Source organism: Arvicanthis niloticus, chromosome 14 (assembly GCF_011762505.2).
Source record: "Arvicanthis niloticus isolate mArvNil1 chromosome 14, mArvNil1.pat.X, whole genome shotgun sequence".
NCBI lineage: Eukaryota > Metazoa > Chordata > Mammalia > Rodentia > Muridae > Arvicanthis > Arvicanthis niloticus.
Window position 1 is genome coordinate 53,598,159 of NC_047671.1, and position 19,494 is coordinate 53,617,652.

Genomic DNA, 19,494 nt, shown 5'->3' on the forward strand with positions numbered 1-19,494 from the left:
ATTTTTGGGCCTAAGTATTAGTATATAGTTGTTTTTTAAATCAAAGGTTAGAGAAAGCATAAAATAGGATTAAGTAAAATAAAATCATAAAGATTTACAAATGGGGGGTGGTTCTTGCTGGAGAGAAGTCTCAGCAGTTAGGTAACTCTGCAGAGGACACGGGTTTATCTCTGAGCAGATACATGGTGGCTCACGAGCATCGGACACTGCAGTTCCAGGGGATGTGAGTTCCTTTTTTGACTTCTGCAGGCCCCAGGCATGCACATGATGCATACACCCACCTTCAAGCACAACAGTTATAATAGAACAGAAAAATAAATATTTTTAAGTTTACAAATTGGTATTTGAAGGTCTCGTAAAGAAATTACTCACATGGCACAAACGACTTTCATGCAGACACTCTGTGTTCTTTTACTTTTCCTGTATATATGTTTTTCTTACTTGCCAAACCTGGTTTTTGGTTTTTCATTTTAATGCCATGTGCTTACTTTGTCACTCTAAATGAATAGTAATGGCACGGTGTTGTTGTTTTAACTAAGTCTCAATCCTTCCATTTCACCAATGAAGACTTGGGACCCAGATGCTGGGGTGCAAGCCTGATAACTCAGAGAGGCAGAGAAAGCACCCAGCCGACCTTCTTCCTCAGCCCATGTCCCTCCTGGAATCCCCTGCATTCAGAAAACCTCCTTCAAACTCATGTCCCTCCCTTCTACTTCCTGTGTGTCTCTCTAGTCACCCTCCTGACTTCCTCTTACTCTCTGTGTTCACTCTTGGGTTAAAGGTGTATGGTAAGGCTGAGCCACACCAGGAATAAAAACAGTTTTTTCTTTCCAGTAAATAACAGAATCTCCGGGGTCACAGTGTGCTCAGATGTCCTGCAACTACACTGAGTAACATCAGAGTTTTGACTATGGTCTGACAAGTGTCAAGTTACGAATTGTGTACAATTCTATAGTAGTAAAATAAACATTTTTCTCATTGAAAATGCATGTGTGCTCATCCTTATATCCTGACATCACAAGATGCCTGAAGAATTGTCCCTAAATCAAGCAGCTAACTAGATCTGGGCAAGTCGGTTCCCTTTGACAACTGTTCGTACTGAACTGGAGGATGGGGCCATGGAAGCCCCTGTAGCCAGTAAGGCCAGCTGAGACACAGCGGAGTAGAGGCAGACATGGCGTTTGTTATTCCAAGCTGTGTACCAGGCTAACCCAGGCTCGATCTCATCTCTCAGACTCACTAATCTTTGTCTAACGACCAATTGTTTGGCAGTAAAGTCAAGTTACTTAATCACTTTGATCTAGTTTTCTTTAACCATTTCTCCTGAAATTTAATAAGTAGGTAGTCAAATGTCTGGCTCTGTCTCCTGGTTGCCTTTTAATTCATATTGACTCATGCTGTTTGTAGGAGGTGTTTAAATGGAAGATAGAGAGTGACAGTGTGTGTTGGGGTGGGGGAAGATTTAAATTTTGTTGGCTGAGCTGGTGACTGGGGAGCTATAGGGTTAAAAATTCTGTTTTTTTTTTTTTTTTTTTTTTTTAGACTTATTTATTTTATTTTACACACATGAATGTTTTAACTGCATATATGTGTACCTGGTGCCCATGGAGCTCATAAGAGGGTGTTAGATCCCCTGAAACTGGAGTTACATGTGGTTGTGAGCCACTCTGTGGGTGCTGGGAACCAAACTCGGGTTCTACAAGATCAGTGAGTGCTCTTAACCACTGAGCCATCTCTCCAGCCCCTAAGGCTATTTTGAGGGTTACAAGAGTAAATACACATGGACTGTTTAGAACAGTATCAGACACACAGCAAACTCACCATAAATACTAGCATTTCTTAGTGTTTTCAGCTACGTCTGTTACTTGCCTGCTTAGCGCTAGTGATGAGTAAGCACTGGTTGGTCTCTGTCTCTGAAGATGCCCGTAAGGAGCAGCCTTGGAGAAGATGTTCCCCCTGCCACTCGATGGCTGGCTGCCCTTCTCATCTAAACTGTCTCCCCCTAGAGAGGTGAAAGGCCACCACCAGAGCCACACAAGTCCTTCCTGTCATCTGCCTGATCTCTGCCTTGAGATCAGAACCCAGACTTTAGAACCAGAATCCCCACAGAGTGTCTGCTGTGGGCTCCCTCTGCTGGCCCATCTGGCCTGTATACAAATCAGTGGTGGGATAAACTTAAGAATTCAGCTTTAGGTTTGGAGGCGTGTTTTGTAAAAGATATGTTTGAAAACTTGCCTTGGTATATGAATGCACATAACACGTGCTCAATTCTCTTCTTGCCATTTGCATTTTGAGTTGGAGTGTTCTCACAGGTTTCAATTTTGGGGAGTTACATTGTGATTTCAAATGGGACCAATCATGACAGGCTGAAACACTGTACAGCATGGTCCCAAAGAACTGGCACTGTTTATATTCCAATATGGTAATGAATAGCCTAGAATCTTGTTTTCAGAGTCTTAAGGTTTTTTTGATTTGTTTGTTTTTTTTTTTTTTAAGTCAATGATATGAGAACTTGCTAATATTCTTCAAAGGTAATAGCTTACACTCCTGGGGCAGCACTGTTTGTATCAGATAGTAATATCTCAGGTTTATTGACTGGCCAATCATTTATTTGTAGTCATAAAATATCAATAAAATGTGCCACAGATTACCCAAAACCGCATTTTATTTTGTTTTTATTTTTGTGTAAGCCTGTGCCTGGGTGTTAGAGTGTGGATACACTTGTGGAGACCAGGGACTTGGAGCTTTTCAGGTAGGCTAGGCTGGCTGTTGAGCTTCTAGGACCTGCCTGTCTCCACCCCTCCAGCATTGAGATCACAAATACCTGCCAGTGTGTTTGGCATGAATTCTGGGAAGCTAAATCTAATCCCTGTGTTTGCATGGCACCCACTTTACTGACTGGACTGTCGCAACAGCCATAAATTTGCATTTCCAGATAATTATTCTGCTTTCTGTTTCCCTCCTCACAGTCTCCTGTCATCCATCTTTCCTCTTCCTTTGTTACTAGGATCAAACATCATCAATCGGATAACTGGAAACATGGAAAATGGAGAGAATGAAGGAACCACCAAGATCATTGCACCCTCACCAGTGAAAAGGTCAGTGTGTGTGGTTATGCGCTCTATGAAAGTTCGTCCCCTCGCTGGCAAAGCTAAGAACCTCTCCACCTTGGTAATTAACTGAAGAGCACTTTAACCTAGGGACTCTAGTAGATAGTGTCTGAGCCAAAGAGCACGTTCTTATGTCAGCAAAATTCAAACACTGGAACCTGCCCCTCATGGTGGAAGTCACAGACTGTATGCATGCACTGTCTGCAGTATCAGTGCACTGAGAATTCCATGTGGTCTTTACAGTCATCACACAACCAACTAACTCAAAGGGACTGGGAAAGTAAAGAGGATGATGCTTTTGTTTAAGATACCATATTCCTCACACTGGCACACTGAGCTGTCACCCTGGCACGAGGTTAGCAGCTTTAGAGATCCCAGGGTCTCGGCATTCAGAGGTTGTATACATATGAAGACCCATCATGGTCATTGGTATCAGTTTTCACAGGACCATTTACTGGAAAAACCTCCTCTTTATATGCTATATGGGTTGGTTCCTGAAAGATCTGCTTTGTTCTCTGTTAAGAGAGTTTTAGAGTCATTTTTTCCAGTCTCCAGTTATATACATGGAGAAACGTTAGCAGCGCACAATGAGTGGCTTTGAGGAGCTCACTTCCCTATAGAAGCTACCCCATTTGCATCACGGAGAGGCGGTCCCAGTAGTCAGAGCTGTGTGACCTGCAGGGATGCCTTAGATCATCCTCCACTCCATCTTTTGTTAGTTGACAATGGCGCCTTCATTCGACTGCTCTGTAGTGCCTTTGAGGAATGAGGGATAATTCCCCAGTAAGAAAATTACAAAAATGTGAAGATGCCAGAGCTGTGATGTTTCTCCTACACTTAGGGGGCTCTGTCTTCTTTTCTTCAGTTCTGGGGCATTCTCTTTCCAAATCAGCCTTTTGGGAGGACACATTCTTCACCTTTGAGTGTGTCTTCGTTGACTCGGTTTCCCTAGTTGGCCTTGCATTACCGGGTGGAGGCAGCTACACCTGCAACATCAGAACCGCGATTCTCCATGAAATTCAGACCCCCCCCCCAAGCCTCATCAAGGGGACTCAGTCTCTTTTGCAGAAGATGAGAAGGAGTTCAGGAAAGAAACATAGTTACCGTGTCACCTGGGATTTTGTTACTTTTTAACAGTCGGCTGCTTGTGGTTTCCTTTTTATCTCTCTAGTCTTCTCAGTCTCTTCCCTCCTCAGTTTTTCCTTCCTAACTTAGTAAACACATACACTTTGTGCTACCGCCGTACTGGAGCTTCACTGTACTTTTTTTTTTTTTTTTTTAACTTCTTCTCGGTTCAAAAGGGAAGCATTTACTTTGAAAACTTGATCTTTGAAATTTTGGTTTTAAATTATTGAGCAATATATTGAACCTATGTAAAACATGCCCACCATCTACCAACCGTTTGATGCGTGTGCCCTTGTTGGATGTACCTTGTGTAGGTGTATTCTTGTGTGGATAGAGTGTCCCAACAGATGTTTGTTTCTTTTGTTTTTGCAACACCCTTGTCACTTTCTCTGGTTTCTCTTTCTCCTCTTGTTGCCGTTGCTAAGAATTCTGTTACAGCTCTCTTCTGTAACAACTGTCCAGATCCCTCAAGGACCAGGATTAAATGCGGATTAGCAGCTAAGTAACTCTTTTTCTCTGCAAGCTAAGACTCCAGAGGAAGTGAGAAGTGACCCCCGGGTCCTTCTGATGGTCTCTTCTGTTTCCCTAGGTGTGCCTAAACATTTGTTGGGCTTGAGTAACAACGCAGTTATATTTACGTTCTTAGGGCAGAAAGATGATACTAGGTCAGGAAATGGCATTCAGAAGTCATTCTGATCCAGAAGGTTGGAGCCAAGATATCCGGAAGCTGGACAGAGGTCAGACAGGGTAGCCTGATCCTCCCCAGAGTTAACTTTCAGTGCTTCAGAGCCAGACTTGGAGCCAGGGAGTCTGGCCACTGCTGTAAAGTCTGGCCAGCCTCATGTGAATGGGTGCCCTGGCGTTGCAGTTACTTTCCTATTGCTGTGACAAAACACCTTGAGCAAGATGACTTATAAAAGAAGACATTTAACTTGGGGCTCATGGTTCCAGAGGATTAGAGTCCCATGACCATCATCATGGTAGAAAGAATGGCAGCAGGCAGGCAGGTATGACACGGGGCAGGAGCTGGGAGCTTGCTTCTGACCCGTAAGCATGAGGCAGAGAACTAACTGGGAATAACATGGGCTTCTGAAGTCTCAATGCATCAGTAACACACCTCTCCAAACTGGTCCACCAACTAAGGACCTTATGCAAACACAGGAGCCTGTATGAGCCACTTTCGTTCAAACTACTACACCCAGGTTCTCTTCCTTTTCAGCCTGCTGCCTTTCTCTACTTGGGAGCAGCTATTGCTTCTTTTCCTGGGAAGGATGCTCTCCCCTCTCCTCTCTCCTCCTTTCCACCCCCCATCATTAGGCAAGTATTCTCACTTGTGGAGCAGGACTCCGATTCTATCAGAAAGCAGTTGGTTAGCCCCATTAATATTACAATATTGCATGTGTGGTCACATGTTGCCTGGCAGGCCAGTATTCAGAGCTCACACCGCTCCTGAGTAAGTCCGCTGCTGGCTTTTCTCCCCCAGTGGCCTACCTAGCAACTTTCAGGACTGTGAAAGCTGGTCAGGAAGAAGCAGGTTTCCAGATAATTCCAGCTTGGTATATGCTGCAATGGAGTTGTGTTGTTTCCTTCAGCAGTGCGGTCTAGTGATGGTTACAATCAAGAGCCATGGCAGCTGCCTCGGTTGTTCTGGGAGTCTCTGCGGCCTCTCCGACCAAAGCCCATAGGAAGGGAAGGAGCTGAGCAGAAGTGAAGGAAGCCAGATAGAGATCATCACAAAGCATATACTGAGAACTGGGATGGTAGCTGTGCAATCTCTGAAATTAAGCAAAACTGCCTAGTGGAACTAAAATGTTGCGTTGCATGCTAAGATAGTTCAAGCATTAAAAAAAAAACTTGAATGTACAGAACGAAGGGGTTAAACAGGAAGTGCTTGCGTGCAGCGGGCCAGTGACATGGCTACTTCCTCAGTAACAGGCTCCCCTTCATTCCATGTCTTTGGTTCTGCTATCAAATTCATTATCATGGACAACTTAATTATTAGATAAAAAGTATTTTTATTATGAAAAACTAAACTCATAGGAAGGTATCCCATACCTGACATTGAGATTTTTTATCTAATAACTCATGGCTTCTGGAGAAAGTACTGTCATTTATACAGAATAGTCCATTTAAACTCTTTCAAAAATGTGTGTGTGTATGTATAATTACACACATATATAACATCATATACATTTAGATATAGCATGTAATTATACAGGTACTCGCTATGTAGACCATCTTGGTCCTAAGCTCAGAGATCCATTTGCTTCTGTCTGCCTTCCAAGTGCTAGGATTAAATGCCTTTGCCACATACCCTGACTTAAATTATAACTTTTAATTTAATTTACCAAGTAGTGGTTTCGGGTAAGGCCTTTCCACAGATCTGTTGTTGTGGTGCACCTAATTCCCACTGTCTTCTCTTTCCTTTTATCGTGAAGTCTTTAGAAAGTTTCTTAACAGTCGATCAGCTTGGCTTCTCTTCCCATAAAGGAATACAATGAAAATCAGAGAGGAGACACCAAAGTGCTTGCAGGAGAAACACATTTATTAATCAGTCATCTGGGGTTCTTTTCAGGAGTCACAGCTATAAGCACGGAAATATGTGTACATATATGTCAACATCAATGTTGTTTTGTCTTCTGAATAAATCTATGAATTAACATAATTTTTTTTGGTCAGCTTACTTTCTATTCTTTATCATTAAAGTTTTAAGAAAGCAAAGAATGAAAACAGCCCTGACCCCCAAAGAAGCAAGTCTCATGCACCTTGGGAGGAAAACGGACCCCAGAGGTAAGGAGGCTCTTGGCTTTTGGAGAGAAAGCAGCAGAGGGATATGTCATACCTTGTTCAGTAGAGGAAAAGAACTGCCCTGTGACTGAAATGCTGAAGTGGGAGCCAGAGCCTGTTTCCTGATGTGCTACCTTTTAGAACAACAGGAAGGGAAAACCAGTGTGTACAAAGAAATCACCTGCAAGGCCATCGTAATCATTTAGAACAGTGGTTGTCAACCTTGACAACTCCTATGTGATCCTTTGGGGATTACATCACATATCAGATATCCTGCACATCAGGTATTTATACTACAGCTCATAACAGTAGCAAAATTGCAGTTATGAAGTAGCAATGGAATACTTTTATGGCTGGGGTCAGCACAACATGAGGAGCTGTTGCTGCATTAGGAAGGTTGAGAACTGCAGCTCTAGAGTAAGGCTATATTTCTGAAACAGTTCCAAATGACATTAATGCTGACACTCCACACTTGTGTAAACTCCCAAGCTGACGCGTGAACTATTTCTCTCACTCCAGTGGACTCTACAACTCCCCCAGTGACCGCACTAAGTCACCAAAGTTTCCCTGTACACGGCAGCGCAACCCTTCCTGTGGCAGCGACAATGACTCCTCGCAGCCGATGAGGCGAAGGTGGGTGGAGCCCAGTTCTGATTCCAGTGTGACCAGAAGCTTCCCATCCTGGGCATGCTTTCTTAACATGGGCCTCAGAGGGCCACTACTGTTGGTCTCCTCTTGATCACCGGAAGTTTGTTCTTTTTTTCAAAATAAAGCAAGTTAGGGAGCCAAAGTATTTATCTGAAACAGTTTTAGAGGATATTTTTTTTTTAAATAATATTTATGGTCACTTTCTCTCTGTATTTAAAATGGGTCATTTAAAAACCATAGATATTATGCTAACTATATATTATGCATTGCAAAGCATCAATAATGTATGTTAAATGTTACTACATTGGAAAGCAGAGCTACACTTAAAGCCTGTGTGTGCTGCTGCTGTGTTAGCATCTGCGAGTCTCTTCCAAAGCAGAGACTGTGAACCTGCTGCCTTTTACAGAGCAGGTTAGGTGCATGTGTGACTCTGCTCCTGTGAGTGCCCAACCACCCCCAAATTCGTATAAGGGTGGGGATGGTCTATCTGTGTGTCTTACTCAGCTTAAGCATGTTACAGGCAGCAGGAGGACATGGGCTGGTGGTAGATGTCTTGTTAGAGCCTTGTCCACTCTTCTTAGAGTGTGTGGGAGGATGATACATGGGAAGGAGATGGGGCTGAGGCTTTAGATGTCTCTCTGGAAGTTTGGCTTTGAAAGAGAGGAGGGACAGCTGGAAGAAGAGGAATTATATAGAGTCAAAGTTTATGTTGAGGGCTGGTCAGATGTCTCAACAAGTAAAGGTGCTTGCTGCCAAGTCTAATGATCCAAGCTTAATCCTAGGAACCAGCCAGGCAGTGGTGGCACACGCCTTTAATCCCAGCACTTGGGAGGCAGAGGCAGGTGGATTTCTGAGTTCGAGGCCAGCCTGGTCTACAGAGTGAGTTCCAGGACAGCCAGAACTACACAGAGAAACCCTGTCTCGAACCACCCCCCCCCCCCAAAAAAAATCCTAGGACCCAGATAGTGGTAGGAGAGAATCAGCTCCTTCAAGGTGATAATATTAAAAGCTAAAAAGTGGGGGCGGGGTGACAAGGAAGTTGGATATGTGTGGGAGCTAAGTGAGTCGTTGATGAGGATGATTAAGAAGACAGTGGTTGGGCTGGAGAGATGGCCCAGCAGCTAAGACTGCTCTTCCAGAGGTCCTGAGTTCAATTCCCAGCAACCACATGGTGGCTCACAACCATCTGTAATGGGATCTGATGCCTTCTTCTGGTGTGTCTGAAGATAGCAATAGTGTACTCACATATAATAAATCTAAAAAAAAAAAAAAAAAAAAGAAAGAAAAAATAAGAAGAAGACCGTTGTCTTCATGAGTCCATGTAGCACATGGGGGTGGTGGGGGAAGCTAACCTTTGTTGTCAACACAGTTCCATAAGTAGCGGGTAGATATTGGTAAGTTTTTATTTCAGGTAGAGGGAAGATGCAAGAGTCTTATCTGATGCCTCCTTTGCCTTTGGGAGGAGAAAGCAGAGACAAGCTAATGCAGAGGCACCTTAGCCTAAGGGCACCACAGGAGATGTTGACAGCATGCCACAGAAACAGTACTTAGGTCAGAAGAAGGTGTCAGACTGTTGAATTAATGAAGCATGCAATCAGGAAAGCAGTTTGTCAGTGTAACGAACATATGCTTGTTCAGTTCCTTCTGGTCGCTTGATGCTCATCCAGCTATCTGGGGCTGACCCAGAAAACCTGGATACTTAGGAATAAAATGCAGAGCTGGGGATGTCCTGAGCACTGTTGTGGGTTAGTGAATGGAAACCCAAGCTGTGTGGGGATGCCATAGGCAGAGGTCACGGGGTCAGATCGGGGTAGGGTGAAGACAGGTGAGCAAGCAGGAACGTGACAGCGAACAATGATACATGTCTCCTCACTTGAAATGCAGTGTGCTTTAAAGAATTAGTTCTCTTATATTTTAAGTTACACGTATGTGTTGGGGAGGGGTGTGTGTGAGTGCAGGTCCCTGCAGTGCTCAATCCCCAGGAGCTGGTGTTACAGGTCACTGTGAGCTGCCTGATAAACTAAACTTAGGTCCTCTGCAAGGTGCCTGCTCTTACCTGCTGCACCATCCCTCCAGCCCCATTTTCTTCCACCTCATAACTGTTTATGGAGGTCCTATTAAACCCGAGGCACTTTGGGCTGGAGAGATGGCTCAAGGGTTAAGAACTCTGGTTGTTCTTTTGAAACCCAGCTTTGATTCCTAATTCCCAAATAGCAGCTCACAATTGTCTGTAACTCCAGTTGCAGTGGATTCAGCACATTCTTCTGGCCTTTGAGGGCACCAGGCTCATACATGGTATGCAGGCATACATGCAGACAAAACACCCATACATATATAATAAAAATTTAAAAATAAGACAAAACACTGAGCCACTAAAAGGAGTAACGGGTCACAACGTTCTTCAGCGGGGAGGATGTGATTCGCGTGGTCTGTCTCCAGGGCTGTGTTTTTTTTTTAACAAGATGCCCTATTAGAAGTGCTTAGAGGTAAACAGGAAGTAGGGGGGGTGTGATGAGAAAGCAGTGTGTTTAGAGATGGTTAGAGGTAATGAAGGTCAAAGCTTAAGGAAGGTGTAGCTTGGTGAGTCGTGGTGGGTGAGGTCTTCATAGAAAAGATAAGGAATTCCAGGCCAGGATCCCAGTGAGAGCTGGAATCAGCTGAAAGTTGGCTTAGAGGGTTACAGACCTAGAAGCCACAGGCTAACCTCTTGTTGGATGAGTGTAGCTTATTCAGTATGGGCATTAAGCGTAGGCCACAGCTTCACTGTAGATGATTGGGTGCTTGAAGCCAGCGGTGACGTGTGGAGTCTCTGGGTCCTGTCGTAGGACTGGACGTGTATACACGACATAACTGTGTGGCAAGTGACCCAGTCCAGAAGGCATCTGAATGAACGAATGTGAAACCGCTCTGCCTGCTCTCTCAGCCCTAGATGATGCTGTTGCCTTCTGTAACTTCTTCTTCTGTCTTCCTCAGGAAAGCTCACAACAGTGGCGAAGACTCAGATCTAAAGCAGAGGAGGAGGTAAGAAAGCAAAGGGAGGAGCCAGAGGGGAGAAAGGATGGGAGTGTCTGTGGTTGAGGCAAGAGTGGAGATTTCTCCCTCTCTGCAGTGTCTGCTTCATGTCTGCATCGCCAGTCTTTACATTTTAATGCCAGTGTCAGTTGGATTTCAGTCTTTTGCTCTGTTCTGACCTTTGCTAGTTCTCTTCATTTCCCGTTCCTTCTGTGCCTTCTGAGGAGGTGTCTCAAGCTATGCCCTGCTTTATTCTAAACCACTTCACCACTTGGTTTAAAGCAACAACAAACATTGTGTGTGTGTCCAAGTAGATTGAGCAGGCAGAGGTCAGACGGTAGCTGATACTTTGTTGTCCTAAGGGCCCGAGAATGGCCTTGTGGGCTAGTCTTGGAACTCGCAGGCTATCTCCCACACCTCATTCTGTTGGTGAAAACTGTCACAGGATCAGTAAATTCAAAGTAGTGACAATAAGTCTGCCTGCCCCTGCAAGGGGCTGGGGAAAGCGAGGTGTCCCTGATTTGTCCTCCATGTTTGTTTTAGCTTTGCCATGCTGGTTTTGTTAGGCATGATGGATCTTCCGAGTCCTTTCTGTCTGAATTTCTTTCTGTCTGAATTCTGTCCTTTCTTCTGAATTTCTGTCAGGTGCTTTTCTCTTCCTCCTGCCCCGCTCTTTCTCTGAGTGGTAGACTTAGCTCGAGTGTTTGACCAAATTCAGAAACACTTCTTACTGGGAGAGGGATAAGATGGGTCTTTGTGTTTGGATTCATGAATTTTCTACAAAATTGCTTGTGGAATACCTGATGAACCTGTCTATAATCTGTCATAAATGTTTTTTTTTTTCTTTTTTGCTTTGTCTTCAGGTTGCGCTCACGCTGTAACACAAGCAGTGGTAGTGAGTCGGAAAATTCTAACAGAGAACACCGGAAAAAGAGAAACAGGTAACAGCCGAATGCTGTAGCCCCTGAGCCAGTGCTGGCCATAGGAGCCGATGTGTCCTGCAAGCCTGAGCCTGCCTTCTTCGTTGGTGGTCCAAAGGCCACTCACTGTTCTGCATCACTGATCTAGGAGACCTCTGCCCTTCTGGGTTTCGTATCTCTAGAGTCAGATCATTAAATAACTTGATAGTTAAAGTACCTTCTTGTCTTTTTTTTTTTTTCAAGATAATTCTATATTTAGGGAATAATGTGTGTTGGATTTATCTAAGAAGGGAGGAGTTTGCCATTTGTGTGGTGATTTCTCTTTAAGGTCCCTCTGGATGTGATATTTCTTACCTCACCTTATCTCATCCCAGAATGATACTTATCATCTTAGAGATTCTATTAATCTTAGTCTCTCCGTATCTACATGCATCTCCAGTCACATGAGGTGTATGTAGTCCAACACTGAAGGACTCGGTGTTTTAGAGCTTGTTCATAAGGTCAGTTGATACAGTCAGCATCAGTGTGGGCTCAACCTGTTCATCCCGTCTCCCTAGGTCCACCCCATTTACTTATGAACAGCAGGTAGTATTCACGAGCTATGAAACCACCACCAGGAAGGCATCAGAGGATTTGATTGTCACTTGTGCCAGTCAAACCCAGTGGTCCTTAACTGGGAAAGCTCTGCCCTTTCAGAGGATGTTTGGATGTGTTTGGAGACACTGATTTTTGTAACGTTGGGATGGGAGAGATTACGACTGACCAGAGTTGATGACAAGCATTCTCCAATGTGAAAGGGAGACACCATAGCAAAGGTGCATCTGGTACTCAAACATCAGTGATGCCGAGAGAGAGGAGGGAGAGAGGGCGGGCTGGCGAGCTCTTGCCTGCTCCTTCTTTTCTAAGCCATCTTCTCTTCTCTGATGAAGCAGTTGGATGGTCTCTAAGGTCATTCTTTAGTGTTTGGGGGCTTTGTGCTGAGCTCAGATAGAGTGGTCCTCACTCCGACTGCAAAGCCTGTGTATTAATAGCCTGGCCAATATCTCCAGGAGCCTCTTGCTTAAGAAAGCTTCCTGCCTCTTGCTCTCTTAGAGGCTGGAATTACACTGCACAGCCGCAAGATCTCCATGCGTTATGACACTCCTCAAAGAAACAATTTCAGTTTCTGTATCTGTAAAAATCCGATTATTTAGAGACATCTCTCCCTTAGGTGCCTTCTTGGTGCTGTAAAACCAAGCAGTTTTGTACAAAACAAAACAAATCAAATTGCTTGCCTTTTCTGCTTAACAACTTGTGCTTATTCTTCACGCCAGAATCTATTTGTTTTACTTAGTGTCTTCCAAACTGCGCTCCACAATGGCCCACTCCCAGCTGCACAGAAGATAACCTGTTTAAACACAGTGTCTTTGCGAGCCAGATGTGCAAATGAAACAGAATGGAAAGGTTGCACCAGATCCTTAGTTGCTCATTGCTGGTCTGGCTGTGTTGGCTTGTGCCCCTGCTGGCTGCCTTTTCCTGGGGAGTGGTACCTCTGTCTCCCACAGATTTCTTTTACATCAGCTTTATTGGTGTTAGAATGCCATTGCTTCAAAATGTACATATGCTTATGTATTTCGTAATGACAGTGATGAGAACAGTTGTCAAAGCACACACTCACATATTACAGGATATAGAAGGCTACATAATTGCTTTTGCAGTTGGATTTACCTGTGGCAGTATTGCCCTAGGATCACATGAGTTCCTGTGTCCTGAGAAGATGAGACACAGCAGACACAGGCAGAGGAAGAAGCATGTTTAGCTCAAATCACCGTCCTCGCGGGTTCTGCATCACCGTCCTCGCGGGTTCTGCCTTGGCAGGCAGGAGTGCACAGAAGGAGGGCTCGAAGTCAGGTTGCCCCTTCTGGGTATGCACTTGCCCAAATCCAGCCCCTCCATCCAGTGAGCCTTTGCTCTCTCTCCAGGATGCCTCCTTTTGTATCAGACCTGAACACTGACGCTTCAGCTCGGCTCCTATGGGGATGTCTTGTGTGTACAGCAAAGGACTGTTTCTTGATATCCGACTTTGCAATTATTTAGGAGACTCGGCGAGATACTGAACCTTCAGCCTCATGTGCTTCCCTGTTCGTGGCTGCCAGTGGGGCTAGCGAGTCCTCAGTTGTCTGTGCTTTTGTGAACGGTTGGGGGTGACTGGCCACACAGAACCTGGTACATGCTGATATTCTGTTTCCTTGTCTGTGCTTCGAGGGCCTGCACCCTGACATGCCCCACTTTCTTGTCTTGGTTTGGGAAATTGTAACCTTGGAGCAACTTTGGGCAAGCTCGTTTTTGCATTTTTATTAGCACATACTAATTATATGTAATAATTCATTTGGTTATTCCATTTTCATACATGAACATGATACATGTCAATCATCATGGCTCTGTTACCCTCCCTTGCCTCTCTTCCTGCTCTTAACAATCCGTTTCCTCTTCTCATCCAGCCTCCCTTTGACTTCCAGATCTGGTCTTTCTTTTTTTTTGGATAATGATGATGACCCAATCAATGGATTTCATCAGGATTGTTTACAGGATCATGTACCCTTTACCAGTTTCTATACCCCTGAAGAAAATGTCCCTCTCCTCCCTATCCACTGTTAACATATAAATCCTTAGAGGGTGGGGCCCTACAAGCCCCACCCCTTCTGGTCTGGAGGTTGACCATCCTAGACTTGTGTGCAGGTAATCATTTATGCTGTGAGTCCAAGAGTACAACAGCCATGTCATGCTTAGAAGCCAGTGTTACGTATTGCTTTTCCACCTGACTCTGTCTCTTACAGACTTTCTGCCTTTCTATCTTCGGTGTTTCCTACGCCTGGGGGTTGGGGAGTGGGGAGTGTTCTGTTCACGGCTGAGCATTCAACAGTTACTTATTCTCAGTACTTTAACCACGAGGCTGTGGCTTTACTGCTGACCACTGCAAAAAGAAGCTTTGATGACTAGTGCTGCCATTAGCACTGTCCTATAGCATCAATTCAGTTGTTTAGAAGGCAGCTTGGAAGGCACATCATGCCCGACAGAACAACAGCAGTAGCATCCCCTCTGGGCTTACCAACCTTTGCAGCCATGGGCTTTTGACTGCGCTGATGGTGCTAGATGTGACTTCCTGCCTGTGGAGAAGGCCTCAAATCCAGCCAGAAAGCATAGGTTACTCCCATACCAACCTCTGCCACAGCTACACCAGTGGGTTCGTCTTTGCTGGCAAGTCAGTATTGTTGCACACGAGGCCCACAACTGAATACCCCAGCAACCTACACAATAGCATCCCACACCGTGAGGGTAGCCAGCAGGGAGGAGGCTTCTAGCCCAGTTGCAGCTTGATTTTTTTTCTATGTCCCACAACTACATTGGATGCATCTTCAGCAACAGGGTCTCACTATCCAGTTCTAATGGGTGGCCAATGGCACTGGCAATTTAAAGGTATTTTTTCCATGGGGTGTCTCAGGATCCTCCCTGACTGGCAGCTTATAGAGAGATAGGCCTACTCCTGGCCCTGGAATTTCCGTTAATAACCCATGGCTTCTGAGAGCAGCTTTGTTCACCCTCTCAAGGTCCCCCATTCAGTTTATTTTCTTACTGTTTTGAGTAGTTTATAAGGCATCAGATTTCTTTGTGGGTTTCCCACAGGTCACTAATTTGGGGTTGCATCCCATCTCCCTAAGTGTCTTCTCATCTTTGAAGCAAGCACCAGCACCCTGACACTCCCCACTTCCATTCTTGCCGTGAGAAATTGTAGCCCCGGGAAGTGGAGAGGCCGTGCAGCTTTCTGAGAGTCCCGTGGATCTTCAGTCATCTTACGTCTGGAGGTTGCGTGTGGTCTAAGGATGTCGGATACTGCTCCACACCTCCTTCCTGGGCTGTACTAATATTTATTTATACATAAAGGGAACTCTGTCTTGGCATTTTTAAGGCAGGGTCTCCTGAAGCCCCATTGGCCTCCAGCTACTGTGTAACACAGAATGACTTTCTACCTCTGTTCTCCAGACTCCACCTCTGGGACTGAGATTACAGGTCTCACCATAATTGTGCTGTTTTTTATGTGCTTCTGGGGATCAAACCCATGGCCTTGTGCATGTTGGGCAAGCATTCTACCAACTGGGCAACATCCCAAGCCAGGAAATATTTTTTAAATAAACCTGACTTATTGGTGCTTCCTTCTACTTTATTGATCTCATGGGTAGGATTTTAACACCCTCCGTGTGTGTGAGGAGAGATGAGAGATACTGTTTACAAGTAGAGTTTATTCAGAAGAGGCCTTTAGCACCCTTAAAAAGTTAAAAGTCAAAATTTGGGGCTGGAGAGATGGCTCAGCAGTTAAGAGCACTGGCTGCTTGCTCTTCCAGAGGTCCTGAGTTCAGTTCCCAGCATCCACATCCTCCTCTCCCTCTCCTCTTCCCTCTCCTTCCCCTTTCCTCTCCCCCCTCCACTCTCCTCTACCCACTCCTCTTCCCTCCCCTCTTCTCCCTTTATTTCCTCGATCTCCCATTCTCCCACCTGTCCTGACTTGCACATGTAGTCCCATCATGTCTTCCATTTGGGGTTTGAGACGGGGCCTCGTTGTATAGCACAGGATTCCCCGCTGCACTGTCATGAGGAGATTGTGTCAGAAACAGACTAACATGTTTGTGTCTTTCCTTGGTGGCAGAATTTATTAAGTACTAAATAGGCTATGTGGATGTGTTGGCTGCAGTTTGCCAGGTGACACTGATTTCCTTGGTGGCCTCTTGAGACACACAGGCTCTTCCATTCCAGTCTTTATTCCTAATAATACTAGCTCTCAGGTCACAGGTCACACATCACAGTAAGAGCATCGATTTCTGTTTCCCTACCTCTGTGTGTGTGTGTGTGTGTGTGTGTGTGTGTGCTGCAGAATGGCTCTACCTGTGTGTGTGTGTGCTGCAGAATGGCTCTACCTGTGTGTGTGTGTGCTGCAGAATGGCTCTACCTGTGTGTGTGTGTGCTGCAGAATGGCTCTACGTGTGTGTGTGTGCTGCAGGATGACCTGTGTGTGTGTGTGTGTGTGTGTGTGTGTGTGTGTGTGTGTGCTGCAGGATGACCAGATAACACTGATAACGATGTAAAACAAAGCAGATGTTTGCTTCTTTCTTCCCTATCTGCTTCTGTTCCTCAGGCCTCCTTGGAACTCCTTGAACTCTGCTGCAGCCTTTTAATCCTTTGTGGTCATTTCTGGAACCATTTCTAGAATCTTTCCCTCAACCTGATGTCTGCAGTGAGTTCTCAGGCCTGGTTTTCCGGATATGGCTGTGTCGTGTCTACCTGCATACCTTCTCAGGGTGGCATGTTTTCTGTTGAAGTCTTAATCTGTGCTTTGTGTGTGAGGTTAAGCATCCCTAAGGCACAGACCCATCCCGATTCTGCTTTTGTGCTCACAATGGAGTCACAAGCAGCTTGTGAAGTCTCTCAGGTGAAGACAGCCCCAGGATACCCTGTGTTACACAGTATGGAGAAACTTAGGGCAGGGGACAGTTTGATCTCAGCATTTGGCCTCCTAAGTGCTGGGGTTAGAGCTAGGCACCACCACATGGATTGCATACCAACCATTTTCTCTGCGTTTTCACCCATGGATTGGTTCTAAGGGGGCTTATAGCTTGTGTGTACTTCAGATACACCGTTTTTTGGTGATAATATCAATAGTATTTTGGGTTTTACGTGTTGTCTCCCAAGATGTTATGATAAATTGGCTATCATATAAATAATGAAGGATTGGTATTGGAAAATGAAATTTGTACTTCAATTTACTGCTAGGATTAAGAACTAAGTTTCTTTCTTTCTTTTTTCTTATTTATTTATTTATTTATTTATTTATCTATTTATTTATTTTTATTTGTTTGTTTATTAGTTAGATCTCAGGTATCCCAACCTGGCCTCACACTTGACTGTAGCCAAGGGTGGTGACCTTGAATTGACTAATTTGCGAGTGCACGCACACATGCACACGTGCGCACTTGTGCTTAGATTATAGATGTGCACTGCTACTCCTGATTAGGAAGTACAGGAGCCTCACGTGCTAAGCTAGCACTGGGTCAGCTGAGCTCTCCCCAGCTGCCCAAACTTTAGTCAGAGCTTCCTTTGCTGTTCCATTACCGAGAGACAACTGACCTGGTTACATTTGCACATGGTGAGCCTTCCAAATGCTGGCCCTGTGCAGCTAACGATTCCTGTGCATATTCATATTGGAGTGTATTTGTTTTAGTTGGCTAGAGTTTCCAGTATTGTCCCTGAGATCTGAAGGGTCAGTCAGCAGTTGAGAAGAGGAAGGAGATCAGCCAGACTGTCAGAGGAACAAGAGAGGATGAAGACGTGAATATGATCCAGAGACATTATATGCACATCTAAAACATCATAATGAAACTCACGATTACATATAATTAGTATGTGCTAATAAAAACCTTAAAATATTTATTTAAAAAAAAAAAAGGCCAGCCAGTCTGTCGCTATAGGCTTGAACACATAGGACTGCATCCTGAACTTGTCCAAGACATATGCTGAAGGAAGACCCAGGAAGTAGTCTGACTGGAATAAAGGCTTTCATGCAGTAGCTTTCCCTGTAAATGTCCTGAACTTGATAAAAACGTTCTTCACATTCAAGAAAGAAATCTGTGGGATATCCTGCTCCTGGTGTGGCCGTTACAGAGAGGGTCAGTGGCTTACTCTCTTGTTCCTTAGCGTTGATGTGCTGCTAGGTTTTTAGAGTTTCAGAGTGAGAGATCTGGAGAGGTGAGAGATGTATGTGAATAGTTCAGTGGTTTTTACCTAAGTGAAAAAGTGAGTTTGCAGCCCAGAGCATTAGAGTGTGAGGATGGGCCCAGACACGGGTCTAGAGCAAGTTGGCAGCAGGAGACCCATGAACCCTTCCCTGTTTTTATTCCGGGAGGTTTGCATCATAAACAGTAGTTATATATGTGAAGCATTGTGTGCTCTTGGGAAAAGCAGGGATCCTGAGATATAAACCATCCTGCTTGGAGAAGGTTCCACACCTGCGGCCTGGTCATTTTACCATATGGATCTTTGATTCTCAAGCTCAGATGGAAAGAGTACCTGCCTTTTGTTCCCAGAAGTAGGTTTGTGAGGATTCAGGAGATAATGCCATGTGGAATGTAGAGCGTGTCCTGCTTGGGTGGTGGTGTTGGTCTTGTGGTGGCGTTCAGCTGCCCTACGTTCTCAAGACCGTGGAGGAATCAGAAAGCGAAGCTGGTTCCCTTTAACAAAACCGAAGTCAGTGTTTGAAACATGGTCCTTTTTGGTGTGAGTGATGCTGGAGTTTGTTCCTGCCTTTTAATGTTAAGTCTGTTCATCTATTGGGTGTCTATTAGTATCCAAAGAATAGCTTAAGATGGCCTTAATAATGTCCCATAAAGGCTTTCAGATTATTTCCTAATATGGGTGGCTTGATTTAAAGACAACAAGATACAAACTGTGGTTATGAAGGGGACAGTTCATAGATAGCTGATGAAGACAGACTACGGTAACCACGCTGCAGATGCAAGGATGTCTTGATTTCTGTTTTACTAGGACACACCAAGCCGTGGACCTGTGATGTGGGTGATGTGGGGCTTCAGAGTGTGACAAAGAGTCTGTGGCAATAACAAAGCTTCCATACCAGCGACAAGCCAGGGATTACTGAAATAAAGCAAAACAAATTTTAAAATCACGAAGACAGGAGAGTTTCAAAGCGAAACTGCCTCAGAGGTCACCCATTGCAGTAGCAGGGGCACAAGGAGGAGGTAGAAGATGGTAAAACAACTTTAGGAGCAAATTGATGGAGTTTGCTGATGGCAAGGGAAGATTGGAAAACAAATGCAGTTTTTGTTTTCTGGCCTTAAGAGAATACATCA

General features: G+C 44.7%; 1 protein-coding gene across 3 annotated transcripts in view; it reads left to right on the top strand.

Moving 5' to 3' along the window:
* Epb41l4a (erythrocyte membrane protein band 4.1 like 4A) overlaps nt 1–19,494 on the top strand; it is a 209,447-nt gene that overhangs the window by 169,338 nt on the left and 20,615 nt on the right. For all 3 annotated transcript variants that reach the window (XM_034518397.2, XM_076912856.1, XM_034518399.2), the window contains 5 exons: nt 3,008–3,098; nt 6,942–7,025; nt 7,542–7,655; nt 10,644–10,691; nt 11,546–11,623. In XM_034518397.2, coding sequence (XP_034374288.1) covers nt 3,008–3,098; nt 6,942–7,025; nt 7,542–7,655; nt 10,644–10,691; nt 11,546–11,623 — 415 coding nt within the window. The remainder of the gene's footprint in view (nt 1–3,007; nt 3,099–6,941; nt 7,026–7,541; nt 7,656–10,643; nt 10,692–11,545; nt 11,624–19,494) is intronic.